The sequence below is a fragment of the Macrotis lagotis genome, chromosome 3 (genome assembly GCF_037893015.1).
Source record: "Macrotis lagotis isolate mMagLag1 chromosome 3, bilby.v1.9.chrom.fasta, whole genome shotgun sequence".
In the NCBI taxonomy this organism is placed as follows: domain Eukaryota; kingdom Metazoa; phylum Chordata; class Mammalia; order Peramelemorphia; family Peramelidae; genus Macrotis; species Macrotis lagotis.
Window position 1 is genome coordinate 241525925 of NC_133660.1, and position 22003 is coordinate 241547927.

At 41.7% G+C, this 22003-nt stretch overlaps 1 protein-coding gene across 1 annotated transcript in view; it reads left to right on the forward strand.

The window, feature by feature from the left end:
• Positions 1-22003, forward strand: part of MICAL2 (microtubule associated monooxygenase, calponin and LIM domain containing 2) — a 285377-nt gene that overhangs the window by 210331 nt on the left and 53043 nt on the right. Inside the window, exons 29-31 of the mRNA XM_074230325.1 lie at positions 2755-2829; positions 11069-11178; positions 15708-17046. Coding sequence (XP_074086426.1) covers positions 2755-2829; positions 11069-11178; positions 15708-17046 — 1524 coding nt within the window. The remainder of the gene's footprint in view (positions 1-2754; positions 2830-11068; positions 11179-15707; positions 17047-22003) is intronic.

Below are 22003 nucleotides of genomic sequence, written 5' to 3' on the forward strand. Positions count from 1 at the left end.
TGTGTATGTGTGTGTGTGTGTATACTTGTGTGACTTTGATTCTTGGGACCAGAAGTGAGGAGCATGGGAAAGAGAAGTGAATTTGAAGCCGGTGTGCCTGGATTCAAATTCTGTCTCTTTTGCTTCCTTACTCTAGGGTATGCTCTAGGTCTTGGTTTTCTCACTTGTAAAATGAGGGAGCTGAGCAGGGTTGCTTTTAACTCTGAACCAGGGATGCTGGAGTATAGTGCTTCTCAAACTCTGCTATAAATAACTCTGAAACACCACAAATTTTTTTTTTTTATTTTTAAATAAACTTCAGATTGTTTGTTAGTAGGCATTAAAAAGATAATTTTGGAGGATACACACACACACACACACACACACACACACACACACACACACACCAATCAATTTGGAGGATCTAAGTGGAAGGATTCTTCCATTATAGAAAAGTTTGAGATCCCCTGGTAAAGTTCATTTCCTTAGCACCTGTGACCCATATTTGGAGACCCATTTGGAAAACACACTTTTAGTAGATTCTTGCTTTGCTCATGAACCCTAAGATAGTTGAAAGAAGAGTCAGTTTAACATACTTTGATGTCCCACACTTGACTGATGGGAGAATGTTTCCAGAGAAGCATTTTATTTATTTTTTTTTGTAAGGCAATTAGAGTTAAGTGACTAGCCCACGGTCTCACAGTCAGTAAGTGTCAAATGTCTGAGGTCAGACTTGAATTCAGGTCCTCTTGACTCCAGGGTTAGTGCTCTATCTCTTTTCTTCTTCCCTACTGACCTTCCCTCCCTCCCCTCCACTGGAACAATTTGCCAAAACAAATAAATTGAAATTTAATATAAATAAATATAAAATCCTACATATGGAGTAAAAAACCAAAAAACACCAGCACAGGATAGGGAAGATGAAGCTAAAAGACATTTTATATTAAAAAAAAACTTGGAAATTAACAGCATGAGCAGCTAAGTGGTCAATGAACGGAATGTTGGACTTAGAAGCAGGAAAACCTGAGTTCAAATCCAGACTCAGAGATTTCCTAGATGCAAATCAGTTCACCTCTATCAGCATCAGTTTCCTCATCTGTAAAGTAGGCTTCAGAAGAACTCCTACCTTCCAGGGGTGTTTTGAGGATCAAATAAGATAAGACAAAGAACATACTTTGTAAAACTTAGAGGGTTCTCATTCTTATAATGTCCCCAATTTGCTCTTGTAATCCTAGACTTCACTAATAAATGAACAAGAGACCTGCTCTTCTAAGTCAATGTCTGCACTTGGAGAACTGAACTTGGTCCTTGAGCAGGGGCAGGAAACCCCCAACTCACAGACTATATTGATTTGCCAAAGAACCACCAGCAGGTCTTGAAATTCAATAAATCTAGGAGCTTTTTAGGAGTGAATTAATCAAATGTTTGTCCAAAATATAACCCTTGAATGATGCTATAGATATCCAAATGATCTTGGCAGAAGAAAAATGTTCCCTACCACTATTCTAGAGGAACCATTTTATGAAGGACCTTGACTAATTCTATCATCCCAGAGTATGACAATGACAACAGAAATCATATTTTATCTTGGATTAGATACTATGAAATCTGGGTAAAAGAAGGCTTTGAGGAGAGCAGTATGGAGGAAGAGGAACATTATGGGAGTCTGCAAATATTTAAAGGCTTGTCATATGAAAGAGATATTAGACATCCTATGTGACCCCAGAGGGCAAAACTAAGACCAATAGGTGGAATTTATAGAGGAAGCTAAGGAAGCAAGCATATCTCCTTCAGTCCTCACAACATCTTCTGTGAAGGAAGTCATGATCCCCATTGCCGGCTGACAAAACTAAAGCAGACAGAAATTCATTTACTTGCTCAGGATCACATAAGCTGGATTTGAACTCTGGTCTTCCCTGACTCCTGGCCCAGAGTGGCACTACCTAGCTGCCTAACTGTTCTAGGCAGCCAAGTTTTAGCTCAATTATAAGCCCAAACTTCCTGATTCCTCTGGCAATCAGAGCCTGATTTCTCTGGCAATCAGAGCCCTTTTACTCTGGAATGGGTAGACTCCAGAGAGAGAGAGTGAGTGCCTTGTCACTGGGAGTAGTCAAGCAGACGCTGACTGCTGATTTGTTGGGGGGGGGTGCTAGAGGGGACTCCCATTCCATTGTAGGACTGAGGAATTTGAAGATCCTGTCCAAATCGGTGCTTCAGCCCTAACAAGCCCTCAGCTTAGCAGAACTCTCCTAGCAGAATTTGGAACTAGAACATTTCCCCAAGGAAGTCGATGTGCAGAACATACTGTGATTGGACTGGATTGTCCATATTTAGGAAAGTGGGGGGGGGGTTGTTGAGTGACAAGGATAATAATAATAATTATAGCAGGCATTTATAGTCAGGCATTATGTTTAGCACTTTACAGTTATGATTTCTTTGATCCTGCTATTATGATCCCCACTTTACAGATGAGGAAACTGAGGCAGGCAGAGTGACTTGATTTACTCAAGGTCATGCAACTAGGAAACATTTGAGGCTAAATTTGAAGTTAAATCTTCCTGTTTCCAGATCAGCACTCTATCCATTGCACCACATAGCTACCCCCAAGGTAGTGGGAAAAGGGAGAGAAGGAGGTCCTATGGCAGAAACCTCAGAACACCTCAAACCATAGAGGCCTGAGCTTCATATGAGTTTTTTTCTTGCTGAAATCAGCATCTAGGGAAAGAGCCCTTTGCTTGAATAATAAATAGCTTCTCTTTTTCAATATCACCACAGCTCTACAACGGGCCCACAGCCTCCAGCATCCGACTTCAAACAAATACCAAAAATGGAGAAAAAAATTCCAATCTGGTAAGTCATCCTCTATCATAGGGTGCTGTAGCAACTTACTGTTCATTCTTCAAGAGCAGCTGCTTCATTTCCCATCCCCTTCCTCTCCTCAGAGACTGAGGACAGAAGGAAAGGCTGAAGGCGGGGTGGAGGGATGGTTCTCTTTGTGTTTGCACAAGGCCAGATGGGGAATCCAACCTGCTTTGGCTCTGGAAACATCCCCTCTTCACTTGCTACCCTCTGACCCCTATCCCTCACTGCATTGGGGTCGCATGCTTGGGGTTGGGCCATGGGGATGGGGGGAAGCAAAGGCTGGGCTGAAGGGATAGTTGCACACAAGTTTTTACAAATTAACATGAAAATGAGCAAAACCTGCCTCTTTAAACTTTTTAAAAATATTAAAACACTGAACATAGATAGTTCAGCCAACTAAATTTGTTTAGATGTTCAAGTTAAGTTATTTCAATGCAAAAAAAGCATTCTATTCTTTCAGTCCTCTCTAAGACTCGTCTTCATCAGTCTTTTTAAAAGGGGCCTTACCAAATTCTATTCAACAAACATTTTTTAGACATCTACTGTGGGTTGGATGAAAGGGAGACAAAGACAAGCAAGACAAGAGATGTAAAGACAGAGAGAGAGAGACAGAGATAGAGAGACAGGCAGAGCAAGAGAGTTGGACAGATAGAATCAGAGACAGAGAGAGACAGAGACAGAGAAAGGGAGGCAGAGACAGATATATAGAGACATGGACAGAAACAGATACAGAGACAGATGAAGAGAGACAGAGACAGAGAGAGACAGAAAGACAGAGATAGAGACAGAGAGAGGGAGAGCAAGAGAGATGACAGAGACAAGAGAAAAGGAGGTAGAGATACAGAGACAGACAGACAGAAACAGATACAGACAGATGGAGAGAGTGAGAGAGAGAGAGAGAGAGAGAGAGAGAGAGACAGAGAGACAGAGAGACAGAGACAGAGAGAGACAGAGAGAGACAAAGAGAGACAGAGAGAGGAGAGGGGAGAGAGAGAGATTTAGACAGAGACACACACACAGAAGAGAGAGAGAGAGAGAATTTCTTACCCTCAATGAGTTTGTATTTTACTTAAATGGTGCAACCTGGCATAGATAAGTTATTATAAGAGATATACAAAATAAGTACCAGTTATTTGGACAGAAGGAAGGTTGTGGTAATAAGGCCAGCAGTGTTTTCTTGAGATATTTCAGTTTTCCTAATTTGTAGAATGAAATACATGTACTAAGTGACTTCCAAGGTCAATTCTATGAGCCCAAGTTACTCAATCCATTTCCTAGAGGCAATCCAGCCTCCTCAGTACCTGTAGGAGAGTGACATCAGAGATAATCATGATAACCAAGGAAGACAGAAGGCTTCCCTTGATCCTCCTTTCCCCTTTCCCCCAGAAAAGAAAACCCCAAAGGGGAAAAACCCCTAAGGAACAAAGTTGGTTTTTTTTCTTCATCCAGTCCAGCTCCCTGGTTTGTAATGGGAGAAGGAGGGAGGAGGCAAGGAGGGAGGGATGGGTCACCCAACACTGTCAGCAATGACCTCTTCCCACACCAGTCTTCAAGGGTCAGTAGTCACACAGACCCCTCCTCTGACTCCGAGTGTTTGACTCCCACTTCTGTTCTGACTCTTCCACCCACTACAGCCTGAGAAACTAAGCCAGAACAAATGACAACTGTTGTCCCAAACTGGAACTGGGCTGCAAGAAAGGAAACAGCCTCATACTCCCCTATAGCATTCCTGGACCTTGGAGACCAGGGACAGTTGCCTCAGTGGGCAACTTTTGGTTAGTGGGATCCCACCTCACCCTCCCAAGAGTAATTTAGGATGTAAAATAAATATTTAATGTTTAGAATCAGAGTTCTGGAAGAATTCATAGACATCTAGTCCAGTCCTTCTTTCAGAAAGAAAAATAGACTCAAAGTGATGATTGATAGTCACAGAGTCAGTTTGCATCAGTGCTGGGCCTTGAGCCCAAGCCTCCTAACTCATAGTTTGGTGATGAGGGTTTCTTAAAAAAAAATTATCAATGCCTTTTAATATTATTATCCCATCTCATTGACCCATTTCCATTAACAAATGATTGCATTTAAATAAAACAAAGCAGCCCACTGACCATGTCTAAAAATGTATTCCCTATTCCATACCACCTTTTTGGCTTCTTAGACTAAGTCTCTGTTGATCTTTCCTGATTAAAGTGAATTAAAACTAAGGTTGCAAAGAAGCTGAAGTCCAGATGAGTCACAAAGATGGTATCTTCTGACTCTAAATTCAGTTTGGTCTTCTTTCTACCATCCCTACTGCCTCTTTAAGGTACTCATTGAGGTCTCTTCAAGATCTAAAGCCTATGCTTCTATGACTGATAGAGTGTATATATGCCTCAGTGTAAGGCACAGGAATGTTTTATACATTCTTGCTGACTGATGCAGCTGTAAAATGGGAGTCATTTCTAAACTAATTCACAGAATTGTGGGTAAAAATGAGAAAGGAGAACCCAAATGTGACTTGTCTTACTGAGAGCTGTATTGACTTGAGTTCCAAAACAGAAGAAACAAAGATATCCTAAATTAATTCAGAAAAACATAGCAGTTTAGTCTTGGGAGAAAAATCTCGAATAACATGTCTTGGGAGTCTGGGGGTGCCTGAATAGTTACTATATCTCAGCGGAACTAGGAGAGGCTTTGCTGTGGGCACTTTAGCTCCTCATGCTCTGAGTTTCCATTTTGGAAAGAGGCAGTGGTGTTTTGAGGCCGTCAGATGGGAAGAAAGGAACTGAGTACAGGTCAGAGGAGACAGGAAGCGGGTTTAGGCTTCAAGTATGTGTGTGGGAGGGAGGGAGACAGGCAGACACAGATGGTCTGGACTCTCCAGTTGCCATACAATGGTCAAGCAGTAGGTGTCTTAAACCTTCCAAAAGGAAAGAGAGCAGCTGCTCAGTGAGGTAAACGATCATACGATTGTAAATTTAAATCTGGAAATGACCATCTAGTCTAACTTCTCTCATTTTACAGATGAGAAAACTGATACCCAGGGTTCTAAGTGACCTTAGCCAAGGTCACCCAGTAGCTAAACCTGCATTGAAATTCTGTTCGTCTGATCCCAAATCTAAACTTTGATGTCCCAGATGGGGTCAGCATCATTAGGTGCTTTATTAACCCTTGCTAATTGATTATTCATTCAATAAAATGGGATAATGCTTAGCAAATTCTGAGAATTGTGGTGAGTAAAACAGAAGTGGGGCTGGGTGTTTCTTATCTTGTGAAGGGCTGTGTTAACTTAAGTTCCTGCAAAAGAAGACAAAGAGATCCCCATCTGGTCCTGGAGATCCTGACATATTTTTTTTAAATCTGGAGTATTCTGTAAACCTCACGCTTAATAATATTTATTAAGTCAATAGTCTGAAAAGTCAACGCAATCAATTGGGCAACATTTTTAAGTATCTACTATCTATATTCCTGAGTTCAAATCTGATCTCAGATGCTTACTAGTTGTAGCATCCCGGACAAGTCACTCAAACCTGTTTGTCTCAGCTTCCTCATCTATAAAATGAGCTGGTGAAGGAAATAACAAATCACTCTAGTATCTTTGCCAAGAGAACATGAAATAGGGTCACAGACTGAAAAGTAGCTGAACATCAAACATATCAGTCATTGTTAAATGCTGGGAATACCAAAAAAAAAAAAAAGGCAAAAGGCAGTCCAAGAGTCTGCCAAACATCCAAGAGAACTTATAGTTGAATAGCCCCCCAAAATTATATTAAGAGACAAATAGCCTCTGGCAGAATGGGGTAGGTAAAACAAAAATGGGGTAGGGGAAAACAAATCTATCTATCATTTATCATCTATTTATCTATATCTATCAATCATCTACCTATTATCTGTTTATCAATCTATTTATCATCTGTCTAGCTATCTCTTTATTTCTATCTATCTATCTACCTATTTATCTATTCTTCTAAAAAGAAAGGCAAGTACATATAAGGAAGAAAAGGTGATCATTCTGTTATACTCTGCCTCAGTCAGAGCTCATTTAAAAACTTACATTCCATTCTAAGCACCACATTTTAGGAGGGATACTGCTAAATGGAGCCACATTTAGAGGAGGATGGTGTGGAGTTTCCAGACCATGCCAAATGAGAATGAGTTGGAGGAAGCAGGGATGACCAGCCTTGTGGTGGGGCAGATGGTAGGAAGACAGTCATGTAGATTTTCTTGATCCCAGAGAGTAAAACTTACAGGGGAGAAGATTTGGGTTCCATGATGGTGGAAAAGGTGGCAGGTAATCCATTTTACCAGAAATGTAATGACTTCTTGTTTGTTAGAGGCATTTAGGGGTGGGAGATTCTTGATCTAGTAGGGGGTTGACTTTAAAAGTTCCTTCTGATCTTTTAGTTTATGATTCTTTGAAGTTTCATGTAAGAGATAATGACTTTCATTGGAGCTTTTTCCTAAGAGGAGAGGGGGAAAGCAGTTTCAGCTGGGGAGATAATCCATGAGAAAGCTGAGTTCTTTCTCCACCAGGCATGGGAGTCAACCAGGTAAAGGGGAGAGAAAGGAAGATGAAGAGAGGAAAGAGAGAGAAAAGCCAATGCTGAAAGCCCATCCACCCCGGTCAGCTTTGGGAGCCCAGACAATGAACTCTGGTCAGTCTGGGCTTTTGTAGGAGTTGTCTGTAGTTCTAAGAGTGGCCTCCAGAGGGAGCTCCAAGGCTTCAGGAAGATGTTGGGAATGTCTTGGCCAAGGGCAGCCTGGATGGAGGGCTGGGAAGCTGGGGCTCTGTTGCAAAGCTGGCTTAGGGGAGGGAAGCAGGGCTTGGCTCCCTCTGAGAGAAGGAGGATGGGAGGAGGCGGGAGGGGTGGGCCAAAGAAGGCCAAGTATAGGCCAGCCTCTTCTGGTTCATATGCCTCAATCAGGATCCCAGGGCAAAGCAGGGAATCTTGGTTCTGGGGGCACTGAAAAGAGAGGTGAGAGTAGGGGACCCCCAGATGGGGGCTCATAGTAGGGTGGAGCTACACAAGTGGATGTTGAGCAAAAGTGATTGTCTACAATGGTTGGAAAGAAGTTTAAGGCTCAGAAAGGGAGCATCTCATCTATCAAGGGAGGAGGCAGGAAAGACCAGATGATGAACACTTGAGGGGCCCCTTTAGGAAGGACAAGAGGAGGCTGGATCAGCCTACCAGAGGCCCTTCGGTCCACAGCATTGGCCCATTCCCCTCCAGAGGAGGCATCACTTAACCTGCCTCTGAACCTCAGTTTCTCTCATTTGTAAATTGGAGCTAACATTCCTTGAAACCCCCATCTCACTGGGCATTTTGTAAATGTAAAGTATTTTTAAAAAATGAATTGAGGTCACTGTCTTCTTTCTTAGTGGCTTCATTCATTTTATAAGCATCTTTGTCTATTATACCCCAGACATTGTCAGAGATAAGAGACAAAAATGGAACAGTCCCTGCCCTTCCCTCCTAAAAATTAAGCCTTTTATTGAGGAAGAGGGAAAATGGCACTCAGTACTTAGAAAAGAATATATGTTATATTAAAAGTGTAGAGTATTTATATTTAAATTTAGAGATTAAAATATAAAGTAAAATTGTAGGGGTTAGACCATGGTGGGGGAAAGGGCAACACAAAGGGACTTGTGAACAAGGTGTCTTCTCTGCTTTGAAGGCTTTGAAGAACTATCCATTCCCATCAGAGTGAATTGTAGGGAAAGGATGATGAAATTAAAGTCACAAAGCCTGGGTTTAAGTCTGGCTCTGATACATATTAATTGGCTTTTCCATCTTGGGTACTCAGTTTCCCCATTTGTGAAAAGAGGTTTGCGACTAGATGAACTCTGCCACCTCTTGCTGCTCTGATAGTCCATGAATCTTTGATGGGGGGGGGGGTTGAGGGATCCCCTCATAGAGCCAGTGACCCAATCGGTTAACTTGGGCCTGAAATGAGGGAGCATGACAGGCTAGGACTGAGAGCTGAACAAGATCAAATCTTGTCTCTGCTACTTACCACCTTGTGACCTTGGATTTTCTCTGGTACTTAATTTCCACATCAGTGGTCTGCCCCTGCCCTGCTGCCCAAAATACCCTTCTGTGACCACCATTGCCCTATGTAAGTTGTCCCTTTCCTTTGACTGTAAACTCCTTGAGGCCAGGGACAGACTCTCTTGTATTTATAATCCAGCACTTAACATGGTGTTTGGTGCACAGTAAGACTAAATAATTGCTATTTATTTAATCATTCATTTCCAGTTTTAAATCCTATCTTTCTCTTTACTTACCTGGACCAGATTGGGAAAGTTGAACCCTGACTTTCTGACCCTTGACCATGACTTTTTCCACTCCTCTCACCATTCACCTGATGACAATATTCTTTCAGCAGTGTGCCAACTTTGGGGTGCCAATTGAGGCAGAGGCAGGAGAGCAGGATCAAAGGGATCATTGGCAAAGACTTCTGGGGAGTCAAATGCCATATGATATTCCCCTCTTAGGAAGAATAGGGAAGGCAGACAGAGGGGGGCAGCCCCAGGATTGCCAAGAGCTGAAGCGCCTTCCCTGCAGGAGAAGAGGGAGGATGGAAAGAGAGGAGAAAGAAGAGGAGGGTCCTGGCAAGGGCCTCGGGCTGTAGGCAGGAAGAGCAGTAACAATTGATTCATAAATCTTAGTGTGCTAGAGGAATTGGTCCAATTGCCTTTTTAGGTCAGAACATTCAAATACAGACTGGGCAGGAGGCCTGGGTGGGGTGGGTGGCCAGCCTCCACCCCCACATCTGCTGGAGGGGTTAGGAGGGAGGCCTAGGCCTCCTCAGATGAAGCGGCCTGGCTCTCTGGCAGTTCCTTGTAAGGAGACCATGGTCTCCTTAGCCACCTTATGGCTTCTTCCCTTCCCTACCCCCAGGACAGCTCCAAGGCAGAATTGCCAAAAAAGACTGAAATCACTTGGGGCTTTGCCTTCACTGTCCCCAGTGAAGACAACTGTCCTATAAAGGATTCAATGTGTGCATCTCATATATAAGTTACACCGATAGAGAGAATGAAATGGGTGTGTAAGAGATAATGAGGGGGGAAGACAGAGAAAGGGAGCAAGGGAAGGAGTGTGCATCAGAGAATGACTGAGATGGGGAAATGTGTGAGAGAGAAAATGACTGAGGGGGGAAAGTGTGTGTGTGTGTGTGTGTGTGTGTGTGTGTGTGTGTGTGTGTGTGTGACAGAGACACACAGAGATAGAGGGAGAGACAGACAGACAAAGATAAAGACAGAGAGACTGAGAAAGATGCAGACACAAAGAAACACAGAGACAGAGACAGAGGGAGAGAGCCAGAGACACAGGGAGAGCTTCAGAGAGAGGGAAAGAGGAGGAGGGTAAATGTTCATTCCGCTGAGCGCCTGTGAAGTGTGTTTGGGGGAGGAGGAGCTGGGAGGGTGGGGGGAGTGCGAGGCAGAACACAAACTAATGAGATTCTGGATATGGAGCAACTGTCATTCAGGTCATTTAAAATTCCCTAATGACTAAATTAATGACAAATTAACTTCCTCTTTGTGCTGCTTTTGAAGGATGGTTTCCATTAGGAGCCATGTCTTTGACCAGTTCTGGGTGGGCAGCCGTGGCCTGCTCTGGCCCTGTGGGATCAGGCCCCTCTCCCAGGCAGGGCAGGCTGTGCTGAGAGCCTGGGGCTTCCACCTGCTTGGACACCGGCCTCTGCCTCCCACCTGCCATTGGACTCATTTTCACTCTCTCTTTTCTGTCAGCAGAACTTCTGTTTAGATTGGTGTGGCAGCAAACACCTTGGTCTGCTCTCACCCTCAGCTTTTGTATTGGCTCACAGCATTCTAGGGAAAATACTGTTTCAGCATCTTGAGAAAAGATGTGGGGAATCTTCTAAGTGACTTAATGAACTATTCCCCTCAATTCTAACAAATAGATTTAAACTTGGACGACTTATGTTAAGATATCCAGTCAAATTTCCCTGAGACTACCATTCACATTATAGTATATAACAGGCTTCAGACCCAGAACTACCTGGGTCCTTGATGAGTTAATTCCTGGTGTCCTTGGTACCCACAATTCTGAACAATTGGGATGCAGGAATCCCATTGATAACCAGCTTTTCTATGTCCTTGCTCTCTGCCACTATCCATCCTTCCTCCTTTCTCTTCCCTCTCCTGGGGGGGGGGGAGATTTGGTGCAAACCCTCACTTTCTATTTTTAGAGATAATCTAACAGACCTTGTATTCTTCCCTGTACAGATTTGACATCCTCGAATAGTAAGAAATCTGTGCTGTCTTCCAAGGACCCCTATTCTTCCTCAGCTTCTGGTCCTGGGAGTCCTTGTGGTGGTGATGTTCCCCTGCCTCAGGTATGACCACTGAGATGTCTGCCTTGACTTCTGAGCAAGTAAAATGTGATGTCCATCCCTTGCCTTCCCATTGCTATCCAGAAGCTTCCTGGAATCAGACAAAGTGAACAGCCCAGAATAGGAAAGGGGTGGAAAAGGGACTAGCCCCTACCATTCAATATCAATGTTCTCCCTCACTATTCTGGATAGGGTTTTTTTTTTTTGGTAAGGCAATGGGGTTAAGTGACTTGCCCAAGGTCATACAACTAGGCAATTATTAAGTGCCTGAGGTCACATTTGAACTCAGGTCCTCCTAATTCCAGGGCTGGTGCTCTATCCACTGTGCCGCCTAGCTGCCCCCTCACTCACTGTTCTGAATAACTCCAATATGTGACTCAAGAGGATACCAAAATATAGCCTTGTGTCATGTTGTTTGTTCCCCTGCCCTCCCCAACATGCACAGAGTTGGTACCAGAATTATTGCCCTAAGTTGCCCTAAATCAAATATAACCTGTCTAACTTGTAACCTGCCTCTCATACATACCATTCAGACAGTCAGAAAATTCTTTCTAAGAGGAACCAAAATGCAACATGATGCCAGGCCTCAGCTCCCTGCTTCCCTGGTACATAGCAGGAGGTGGGCCAACCTTTTATCCTCCTTTCAGATGTCAGGGGCCTTTATTCATCCTTCAAAAAAGATCAAAGGCTCCCAAACTTTCAGACAGATAAATACGATTTGTTCAGTGTTGATTACAAATGATGACTTTTTGAATAATGGGACAAACTGAGGGAAAGAAACCCCATAGGACTGTGAATCAGGTATGGAAGGGAAAGCAAGAGGTCATGTAAGCGATCCTCCTGTTTCCACATCTTCAGCTGAGGGAAGTAGCTGTTCACCATCTTTGTTAAACTCTCTAGAAAAGAAGCAGAGTTGGAAGGGACTCTGATGACCGTCTCATGTAATTCATGCCACGAAGAAAATTGTTGCAACCATCTTGACAGGTTGTAATTCATCTCTGACTTGAAGACCTTCAGGGAGGGGGAACCAATTATGTCCTGAGGCTGTCCATTCCAATCTGGTGGGGATCTAATAGACAGAATATTGTTCATAATCTCAAACATATATTTGTCTCTTTATACCTTCTGCCCATTGTTCCTAGTTCTGACTTTTGGAGCCAATAATAGAAGAATTCTGAAGAATTCTATCATGCCTCACCCCAACCCAATCTGGACTTTCTCTTCCCCAGTCTAAACATACTCAGAACCTTAAAAAAAATCATCACATGGCAGGGACTCAGGTTGCTTTCTTCTGGATTTTCACTAGCTTATCATCATGATTTCCAACAGACTTGAGCTTAATACTCCAGATAGACCCTGACCAGAGAAGAGGACAGGGGAAAGGTTTTTCTTTGGAATAATTTGTAAATTGGTAGAAAAAACTAAAGGACAAAAGAAAGGGAATCCTCTTCTCTCTCATACATCAACTGTGGCATAGTGGAGAGAGCACTGGTCTTGGAGTCAGGAAGACAGGTATTCAAATGTGACCTCAGATACTTGACTCTTACTAGCTATGTGACCTTGGGCAAGTCACTTCACACTGATTGACTAACAACTGGGACCATCTCCAGTCATCCTGATTCCTATCTGGCCACTGGACCCAAATGACTCTGGAGGAAAAAATGAGACTGGTGACTTAGTATAAATCCAATTCACGTGCTTATCATAGTATCACCTCCCTGATGTGAACTTCTTCAAAAATGAAGGACAAAACATTATCTGAAGTTTAAGGTAAATTGGAAGATTTCCCAGAGCAGGATCGCACTGCCTCTTATCTTTGTGTCATCCCATATCACTACCTGTGTGTTCCTGATGTTGACAGATTGACTAACTTCTAGTTACCTCATCATCACCATTAACATCATCACCACCACCACCATTATTGTCATCATTGTCATCATCATCACCACTACCAGCAACAGCATCATGGTAGCACCATTACCTAATAACCTAAGGCATTTTTAGAAAAAAAAATAGCTAGAATTTATACAGGCCTTTGATGTACCACAGCCAGACATTTTTAATGGAGCATTATGCTAGCCATCCTGACAAAATCTGGAAATAGAATTTATCAGAGACAGAGGCATATTACTTTTTTGCCAATGACAGCCTTAAGTCCAAGTGACACAAGATATATGTGTGTGTATATATATATATATATATATATATATATATATATATATATATGGCAATTGTAAGAAAAAATTTAATTTTGAAGCCTAGATTTGATGAAACAAGTATAGAACTTGAGGAATTACTTACATATGAAGAAAGGAAACCTATTGGACTTTAAGAAATTAAAGATCTTCACTTAACACAAACTCCATTCTACCTAATAATAAAAAAGATGACAAAAACACATAGTTCTCACTTGATGTAAATTTGATTTTACATATTCTGAAAAAAGCCACATTAAAACCCTATGTTAACTTTATTGTGCAGTCTGTACTCTTTCTCTGTTCCTTGATACTTTATAGCCTCCCATCCCCCCCCTACAAATAAATCCTTCCAAGTGAAAACAAAACAACTGGCATGGAGAGACCACCACTACCTGAAAGGGGGCTTGGCTTGAGATCTCTTTGCCTAGAGAGACATTTGCCCCGATCCACTCACCTGCCTGGCTCCCACATGTCTGTTTTCTGTCTGTCTACTCTTGTATCTATCCCCTGCCCTCATTTCTTGCCTATCCTGTCCATATCCAGCCTCTATGTGTCTGCTTCCTTTTTTCTTGATCCCACCTGGCCCCAGCTTTTGTGTTTTGCCTCCTCTGTCTGAGCATGACAGGAGGCCTTCTTTCTCCCTCCCTTTTCCCTCCCTTCCTCCTTTTCCCACATCCACAGGCAGATTTGCATTAATCAAATCAATTTACAGAGGTCTGCAGAATGTGAAGTAAAGTGAGAATGTCTGTGATACTATTACCTCAAAAGGTTTGAAATGATGGGCTCACTTAGAATGAGATTTTGAAAATTCCTTTCTGAACTTGATGGCACAAACTGAAACAGACCAGTTATACTAAAACAGAGTCACTCAAAAAAGCTCATGTTTGATATAAAATAAAATGAAAAATTCTGAGCCTAAAGGTAACTATATATGCTGTGACTGTTGCAATGGTAAGAATAATTCTAGCAATGGTGATCTCATCAAGGAATACTTCCAGGGATGGAAATATCTTGAAAAGAATGTTGTCTAATGAAAAGGCATTGGAAGATGACCACAATATCTAGTTGGTATATGAAGCATAATATTAATAATAATAATAATAATAATGATAACCATGAATGGTTATTGTCTATTGTCTAATTAAAGATAAAAAAAATCAGGGGAAATAGAACTTGGGGTGGAGGAGAAGTAAATGAAAGCAAATAAGACACCCTTAACCAATGATTGAAAGGAAATGCCAGAAGGTTAAGGTGATAAAAGGAGTCAAAACAACGCAAAGAACCAGACAGTTTAGTATCAATCAGATGCTACTACAGAGTCATGAGAAGCAAAGAAATCAGAGAAGAAAGAAAAAAACCTAAAGATAGAGGTCTTCCCAGTAGCACCTCTATCTAACTAACTTTGTCAAAGACATCTTCCCTTTGTCAGAGGGTAGTCATAGGCCTCTTTTGCCTGCTCTCAGTTCAGTTCAGAAATTTTTCAGTCATGTCTGATTCTTCATGAACATTAGGGGTTTTCTTGGGAAAGATACCGAAGAGGTTTGCCATTTCCTTCTCTAGCTCTCACAGATGAGGAAACTGAGGCAGAATTAAGTGACTTATCCAAAGTGATATAATTTGTAAGTGTCTGAGAGTGGATTTGAACTCAGGAAGATGAACCTTCCTGATTTCAAGTCCAGTGTCTATTCATTGCATTACTTAGCCGCCTTCTTTCCACTCTTCCATTCTATAAATAAGGTAATGCTAATAACCCCCATAGAAAAACATTGGCAATATTGTGGTACCCATTTTACAAATGACCATACTGAGTTTCAAGGATATAAAAGTTCTCTGCCATGTTCACCATCAGTTTGAGACTACTAAACCTTGAACCCAGGTTTTCTGATTCCAAATCTGATGTTTTTTTCACTACTGTCTCAGGAGATGTAATTTAAGTTGGAATCTGATTCACTTGAAGACATTCAGGACAGATTTATCTCCAGCCTTGCTCTACCTATCTTCTGAGGTGAAACCAGCTTAGAGTAGATGTGGTTTATTGCAAGACAGTGACATCCACTGTGGTGGAAGAGTGGTGTCTTTCCATGGTAACTTCTGTCCCCATGACTGCTGTTGGATCTTCTAGGAGCATGGGGTTCGCATACCATTGGTTACCTACTGCCAGGATTCTATTGCTGATGCTGTATTTACCCCAATTGTAGTTTTGAGTCTGTTTCAACACTTCCATCAAAAACTTGGAGAGGAAAAGGTGTGGAGAATGGTCAGGGAAAGGAATGCCTGTAATAAAGTTATGAGAAATATAGATTGCTTTATAATTTTTATATTGATTTCCTCCAGGTGACATCATACATCAATTCCCCTGAAATCACAAGAAGGCATTCTCAGCCCCAAAATCCAATCATTCAGGGAAGAGTCCACATGAGAGAGGTATGTAAGGAAATGCCATTATATATACCTCATCACTTCCAAAAGGAGGCAGAACATCCTCTGTTAGTGGCAAATGAAGACCCTTCTTCCACACATAGGCCAGAGGATGCTAGTGTGAAGACTTCCAATGGCCATAAGAAAGCCAAAGCAATTCCTTGGGCAACTCAAAGTACCCAGGATGGTCCAGATTATGGTGGAGTAGTGTCAAGGAGAAGGACATTCCTAGCCTTATCTCCTGAGGAGGGCCAAGGCAAGGCAAGCATTGGAAGGAGGAGAGAAGACAGCCAACTGAAATACACTGAGGATAAAAAACAGTGCTTAAAGAAGTTGGTCCTTACTCAAGAGCAAAAGTCTCAGTTGCTGGACTGGAATAATGCTAATTCAAAGAATCAAAGTCTGGGTAAGACTGGAGAGAGATCCAAACTAATGCATTCAAGAGGTGATGAAAGAGTTGAAACATCAAAGCTGGCTGACCTTTCATCATTGCCTGGGTCAGCCAGGGAAACTTTGTCAGACCAGAGAGAGACTCCAGAGGAAACCTGTGGCCCAACACTAAAGGTTACAGGGGAATGGACATTACGAAGACCCAAATCCCCTCTACGCCTAATAGCAAATGCAATCAGGAGGTCCTTGGAACCCCTCCTCTCTAATTCAGAGGGTGGAAAGAAGATGAGTGACTCCAGACCAAAGACACATATGGAGAACTTGTCCTTGAATGACTCCCACCCTAGTGTTCACTCCCAAAACTTAAGGAAAACAAGTTACAATAAAGATTGTGATGTGCAGAAGCCCAACATCCTGTCGTTACTGGAATCTGGGAAGGAGAGAGAGACCACAGACTTGACCTTTTCATTACCTGAAACCACTGAGGTACCTCCTGGTATGCATAAGCTTTCAGATAGAATTGCTCGAGCTCGAAGTTTGCCCAGTAGGCAAAAGAGGCCTGTGACTCTACCCTCTGCTAAGGTGGAAGATGTCTTTGACAAAGCTAGTTTGAAAGAAGTACTACTGGGAAGACCTTTGGACCAGTACAATGTCCTGTCAAAGAAGGGTAGTCTTTTTTCTTCCTTTAGACTCAAAGGAAAAGCTAATGAGAATCTGGGATCTTTTGAAACAATGAAAGAGCTTAGCAAAGTCTGTCATAACCCAGGAGCAACAGACACCTATTATCCACCAAGGAGAATATCACAGTCATGGAATAAGTCTTCCTCAGGTCAAATGGACGTTCCTTTCCTTGGAGAAAATTCAAGTAAGTGATTTTTTTCAGCAGGTTTTTCTATATCAATCAACATGCATTTATTAAGCACTTACTCTATACAAGGCATTGTTCTAAGTCTTGGGGATACAGATCCCCCAAAATGAAATAATTTCTAAACTCAAGGAATTTATATTCTAATGGGGGGATAGTACAAGTAAATATATATATAGACATCTGTGGTAGGAATAATAAACACTAATGCATACAAAATGATTCAATACAAAGTAGTGTGGGGGGGAGAGCACCAGAAGTTGGTCAGGAAAGGTTTCAGATAGAAAGCTATTCCTGAAATGCATTTTCAAAGAAGCGTGTTGATTAAAACATTTTGAGAGACATAATCATTTTATTAATAATGCCAAACTTTTAATAAAAGGATGGTTTTCTGGCCATCTCTCTTTCTTTGACCAAAGACAGTCATGGCAGCAGGGCCATGGCTTATATGCCCGTTGGAAGAGTGGTATATCTGAGGGTATCAATCAATTCTGATTGGTTGACAATGAATGAGAGAATGATTATTACAATTAGAGACTGAACCTATTCTATTCAAAAGAACTTTGATTACTTCATTTATTTCTAAGTTGCCCCCCAACCTTGACTGTCCCCTACCTAGGTGAAGTCTGTGTTCAATCTCTTTATTAGAAATGTCCTTCAAGAGACCAAACTTTTGAAATCAGGATTTTAGAAAAAGGGAGGAATCTGGATCTCCCCAAATAAGTTATTATTAATAATTTCCCTCAGAAGAGAGGCATTCTATGAAGCAGCATTGAGGAGGGAGAGAATTCCATCATCAGCATGAAGGTGTTTGTGTGTGTGTGTGTGTGTGTGTGTGTGTGTGTGTGTGTGTGTAGAAAGAAAAGGACAATTTATTATTATTTTATTATTCTTTTGCAAGGCAGTGAGCTTAAGTAACTTGCCCAGGGTCACACAGTTAAGTAAGTATTTTGTTCCTAAGGCTGTATTTGAACTCAGGTCCTCCTGACTCCAGGGCCAGTGCTCTATCCACTGCACCACCTAGCTGCTCCCAAAATTTATTTTGAATGCAGAGAGCAGGAAGGTGAGTAATGTCCAATGAGGCTAAAAGGATGGCTGAGGATCAAGTTGTGAAGAACTTTAAATGTCATAGGGTGAGAGCGGGATTTATTAAATAAGAATGTGGCATGGTCAGATCTATGTTTAAGGAAAGTAACTGGCAACAGTATGGACTGGAGTGGGGAGAGATTTGAAGTAAGGAGGTCAAACTCTGTGAAAATGATGAAACCATCCATGAGAGTGGTGCTATGGGAGCAGAGAGAAAGAAGTCAGAGGGAGGATGTGGAGGGAGAACCAATAATATGGCCCCACATCAATGAACTGAGAGAAAGCTAGCTGGGTCAAGGACAATTTCCAAAGCCTGGGAATTGTTTAAAGTCATCTTCTTCATGGGCAAACCTTGGAGGAGGTATGTAGAGAAGGGTTATCTTCAAAAGATCTAGAAGTCATCAATCTCATTACAAATCAACCATATGAAAGGTAGCTAAGGAAACTAAAGTAATCTGAGGTTGCCTCATGAGAAACAAAGTTTCTGGGAATAGTAAGCAAGTGAAGAAGGAGCCTCTCTGGACTCTGTTCTGGTCAGAAGCCTTTGTTAATATGGTACCTAGCTCCAAGCTTTGCCACTTTTTAAGCTGGACATTGAAAGGTTTCTATGTCTAGAAGAGGTTGACTAACATGATGAAGAACCTTAAGACCATGCTGTGAGACAATCAATTGAAGAAACTGAGTATGTTTCTCCTGGAAAACAGAAGACTCAAGGAGAACATGGGACATGGGTTCATTATTTGAATGGCTATTATGAAGAAGAGGAATTAGAGGGGTTTTTTCTGTTTGACCTATGATGGCAGAACCAGAGCACAGGCAGGGGAGAAGGTTCAGAGAGACAAATTCAGGTCTGATGACAAATGTTTATAATAACAATAGCTAGTTTTTTCATAGCACTTTAATCTAAATACTGTTGCATGTTTATCCTCACAAGAACCCTAGGAGGTAGGTGCTATCATCAATCATCATCATCATTATCTATATTCAAAATATTTCCTAGTGATTAGAGCTATCCTAAATTTAAATGAATGGGCTGCCTGGGAGGATGGTGGACTCCACATCTTGGAGGTCTTAAGTCAGATCTTTGATGTCCATTTGTTGGGAATATTGTTCATAAAAGGGATTCTTGTTCATGTATGAGAAGGTCTAGCTGGGCTCTGAAGTCCCTTCTTTCCTCAGATTCTGTACTTCTGTGTAAACTGTGATTCTAGAAAAGGTTGACCAATATGATGGAGAATCTTAAGACCATGCTATATGAAAATCAGTTGAAGGAACTGAAGATGTTTTACCTGGAAACCAGGCAGAAAATGTTAGCATTTAGCAGTTGGATTCTCATATACCCCCTGTCCTGAATTTGGAAGTTTATTCTTTACCCCACAAATATGGTGATTCACCGGCTTAAAATCCCAAATGCCCTGGGTCTGGTAAAGAGAATGATGGAGGTTAGTGTGAGAAACAATTGCAGGGGGGGGCAAGCTATTTGGGAGTCAGGACCAAAGATGAACATGAAAGGGCTTCCACCTTCAGATTATTCAGTGAGTAAATTCAGACAGCCCTGCTTTATCACCCCCTTCCTACCTATCCCTCCAGTGGCACAAAGTATGATTAGTAGATTCCAGGACTCAAGAAATTGGCACTAACAGGTCAAGAGGATCATAGAATTGAGTCTGAGGGACTACTAAGATCATCAGATCTTTTTCACACCTCCCTCATTTTAAAGTCATATAAAATGACAACATGGAATCTCTCCAAACCCTTGTCTCCTCTTTTTAAGGGGAGGCAGGGATAAAAGAGTAGTAAATATGCCATTGCTGAGTCAAGAAGACCTAGGTTCAAATTCTACAATAAACATTTATGAACGATATGATCCTGGGCTCTATGTTTCAGTTTCCTCATCCATTAAATGAAAGGATTGGATTCTCCAGTCTCTAAGATCTCTTCAAACTCTAAACTTAAGACTGGGTCGAGTTGCTTTGAATATTGCTTTAGAATAGGAAGAAAGGAAAGAAAGTGTGGTTGTCTTTCTTCTTCTACAATAGAAGTGACCATCTTCACTGACTCAAATCATTCACTTTCTAAACACACAACTGCTCATAGCAAGAAACCTCTTCGCTAATCATCAAATGTTATCAGCACTTCAATGTTGTGGGAGATTTGGAGAGTGACCAGGCTCTGTGAATGATGGGAGGGGTTCCAAATGAATTCATGAACCCATTGACTGCTTCTCAACTTTTCAGGCACTGTAGTTCTTGAAGTTTCTGTAGAATTTTGAGGAGAATTATAATGTCCAAAAGATCTTTCCTAGCCTTCTCAAGCTGCTATTGGATCATAAATTCTTAGGATCATAGACTAGGAACTAGAAGCTGCTTCAGAGGTCTTCAAGTTCATTCCTATTTGTTTCCTTTTATTTCAAAAGAGAAAATAGAGACCTAGAGAGGTGAAGAGACCGTACAAAATTACATGGAGAGTTTTTTAAAAATGAAAAAACCAAATTTGAACTTAGGGATTCTGACTCCAATTCTAATATTCTGTCAGTACCATAATGCCTCCCATTGGATTAATCTGGTGCCTTTGAGGAGTTGGTTGGTTCTTGTCCTTTGTTATCAAAGAAGACCAAAACAACTTCGCTATGTTAGAGACAAGTTACAGTGTGTCTGACTATGGCTTCTCTGCCCAATTCTAGCTTGTAATGCTCTACCAGAGGTCTGGTACAAATAGTGAACACCTGGGGTGGATATGAAGATGTAACTATCATCATTTTCAAATAACTAGGCCCTATACAAAGACATGTGTCATCAGCTCTTGAGATCTTGCCATCCAAACAAGATCTCTCAAGACCCAGTTATGTCCAGTGTATGGACTGAAAAGAAAAGGGAAAGGGAAAGGCCATCCTACTCAAGGTATATCTACTGATTTAGACTAAGAGGCAGTATTGTGTAATGGCAAGAACACTGCCTAGGTGAAGAAATGAGTTCTTGTCCCAACTCTACCATTCAATTGTTGTGTGACCTGGGTTAAATCTGTCTTCTCTTCTCTGCCAAATAAGAGTGTTCAATTAATCAGTAAGTATTTATTAATCACCTTGAAAAACACTGAAGATACACAGAAAAGGCAAAAATCCATGTGAATATCTGGGGGAACAATTCCTGCCTATAACATTTGAAAAGGGGGAGACATCATGTACATGTAAACCTTTATATAAGATATATACCTATACATAAGATAAAAGCAAAATAATTTCACAGGGGAAAGTCCCAGCATGGAGGGCAATACAAAAAGCCTCAAGAAAACATGGTTCTTGGGGAGGCTAGGTGGTGCAGTGGATAGAGCACTGGCCCTGGAGTCAGGAGTACCTGAGTTCAAATTTGGCCTTAGACACTTAATAATTACCTAGCTGTGTGGCCTTGGGCAAGTCACTTAACCCCATTGCCTTGCAAAAACCTAAAAAAAACCACCATGGTTCTTGAAGGAATTCTAAGAGGCAAGGGTGAAGAAGGAAAGCACTCCAGGCTTTGGGGAGTCAACGAAAAGGCATGGAGATGCCTTGTGTGCATGGGGAGTAGATGAATATGGCCTTTTCAGAAAACTTTCAAGACCAAACAGTGGCATCACAGGCCACTAGAATTTATTTAACAGAGAGTGACAGAGGCAAACTTTAGAAAAATCACATTGACTTTTGTGTGAAGAATGAATTGGAGTAGAAGGAAAAGAGAAAGAGACAGAGATAGAGACAGATATACAAAGAGATAAAGACAGAGTCAGAAAGACAGAGAGACAGAGACAGGAGAGGGAGAGAGAGAGAGAGAGAGAGAGAGAGAGAGAGAGAGAGAGAGAGAGAGAGACATAGAGACAGACAACAGCAAGAGAGTAG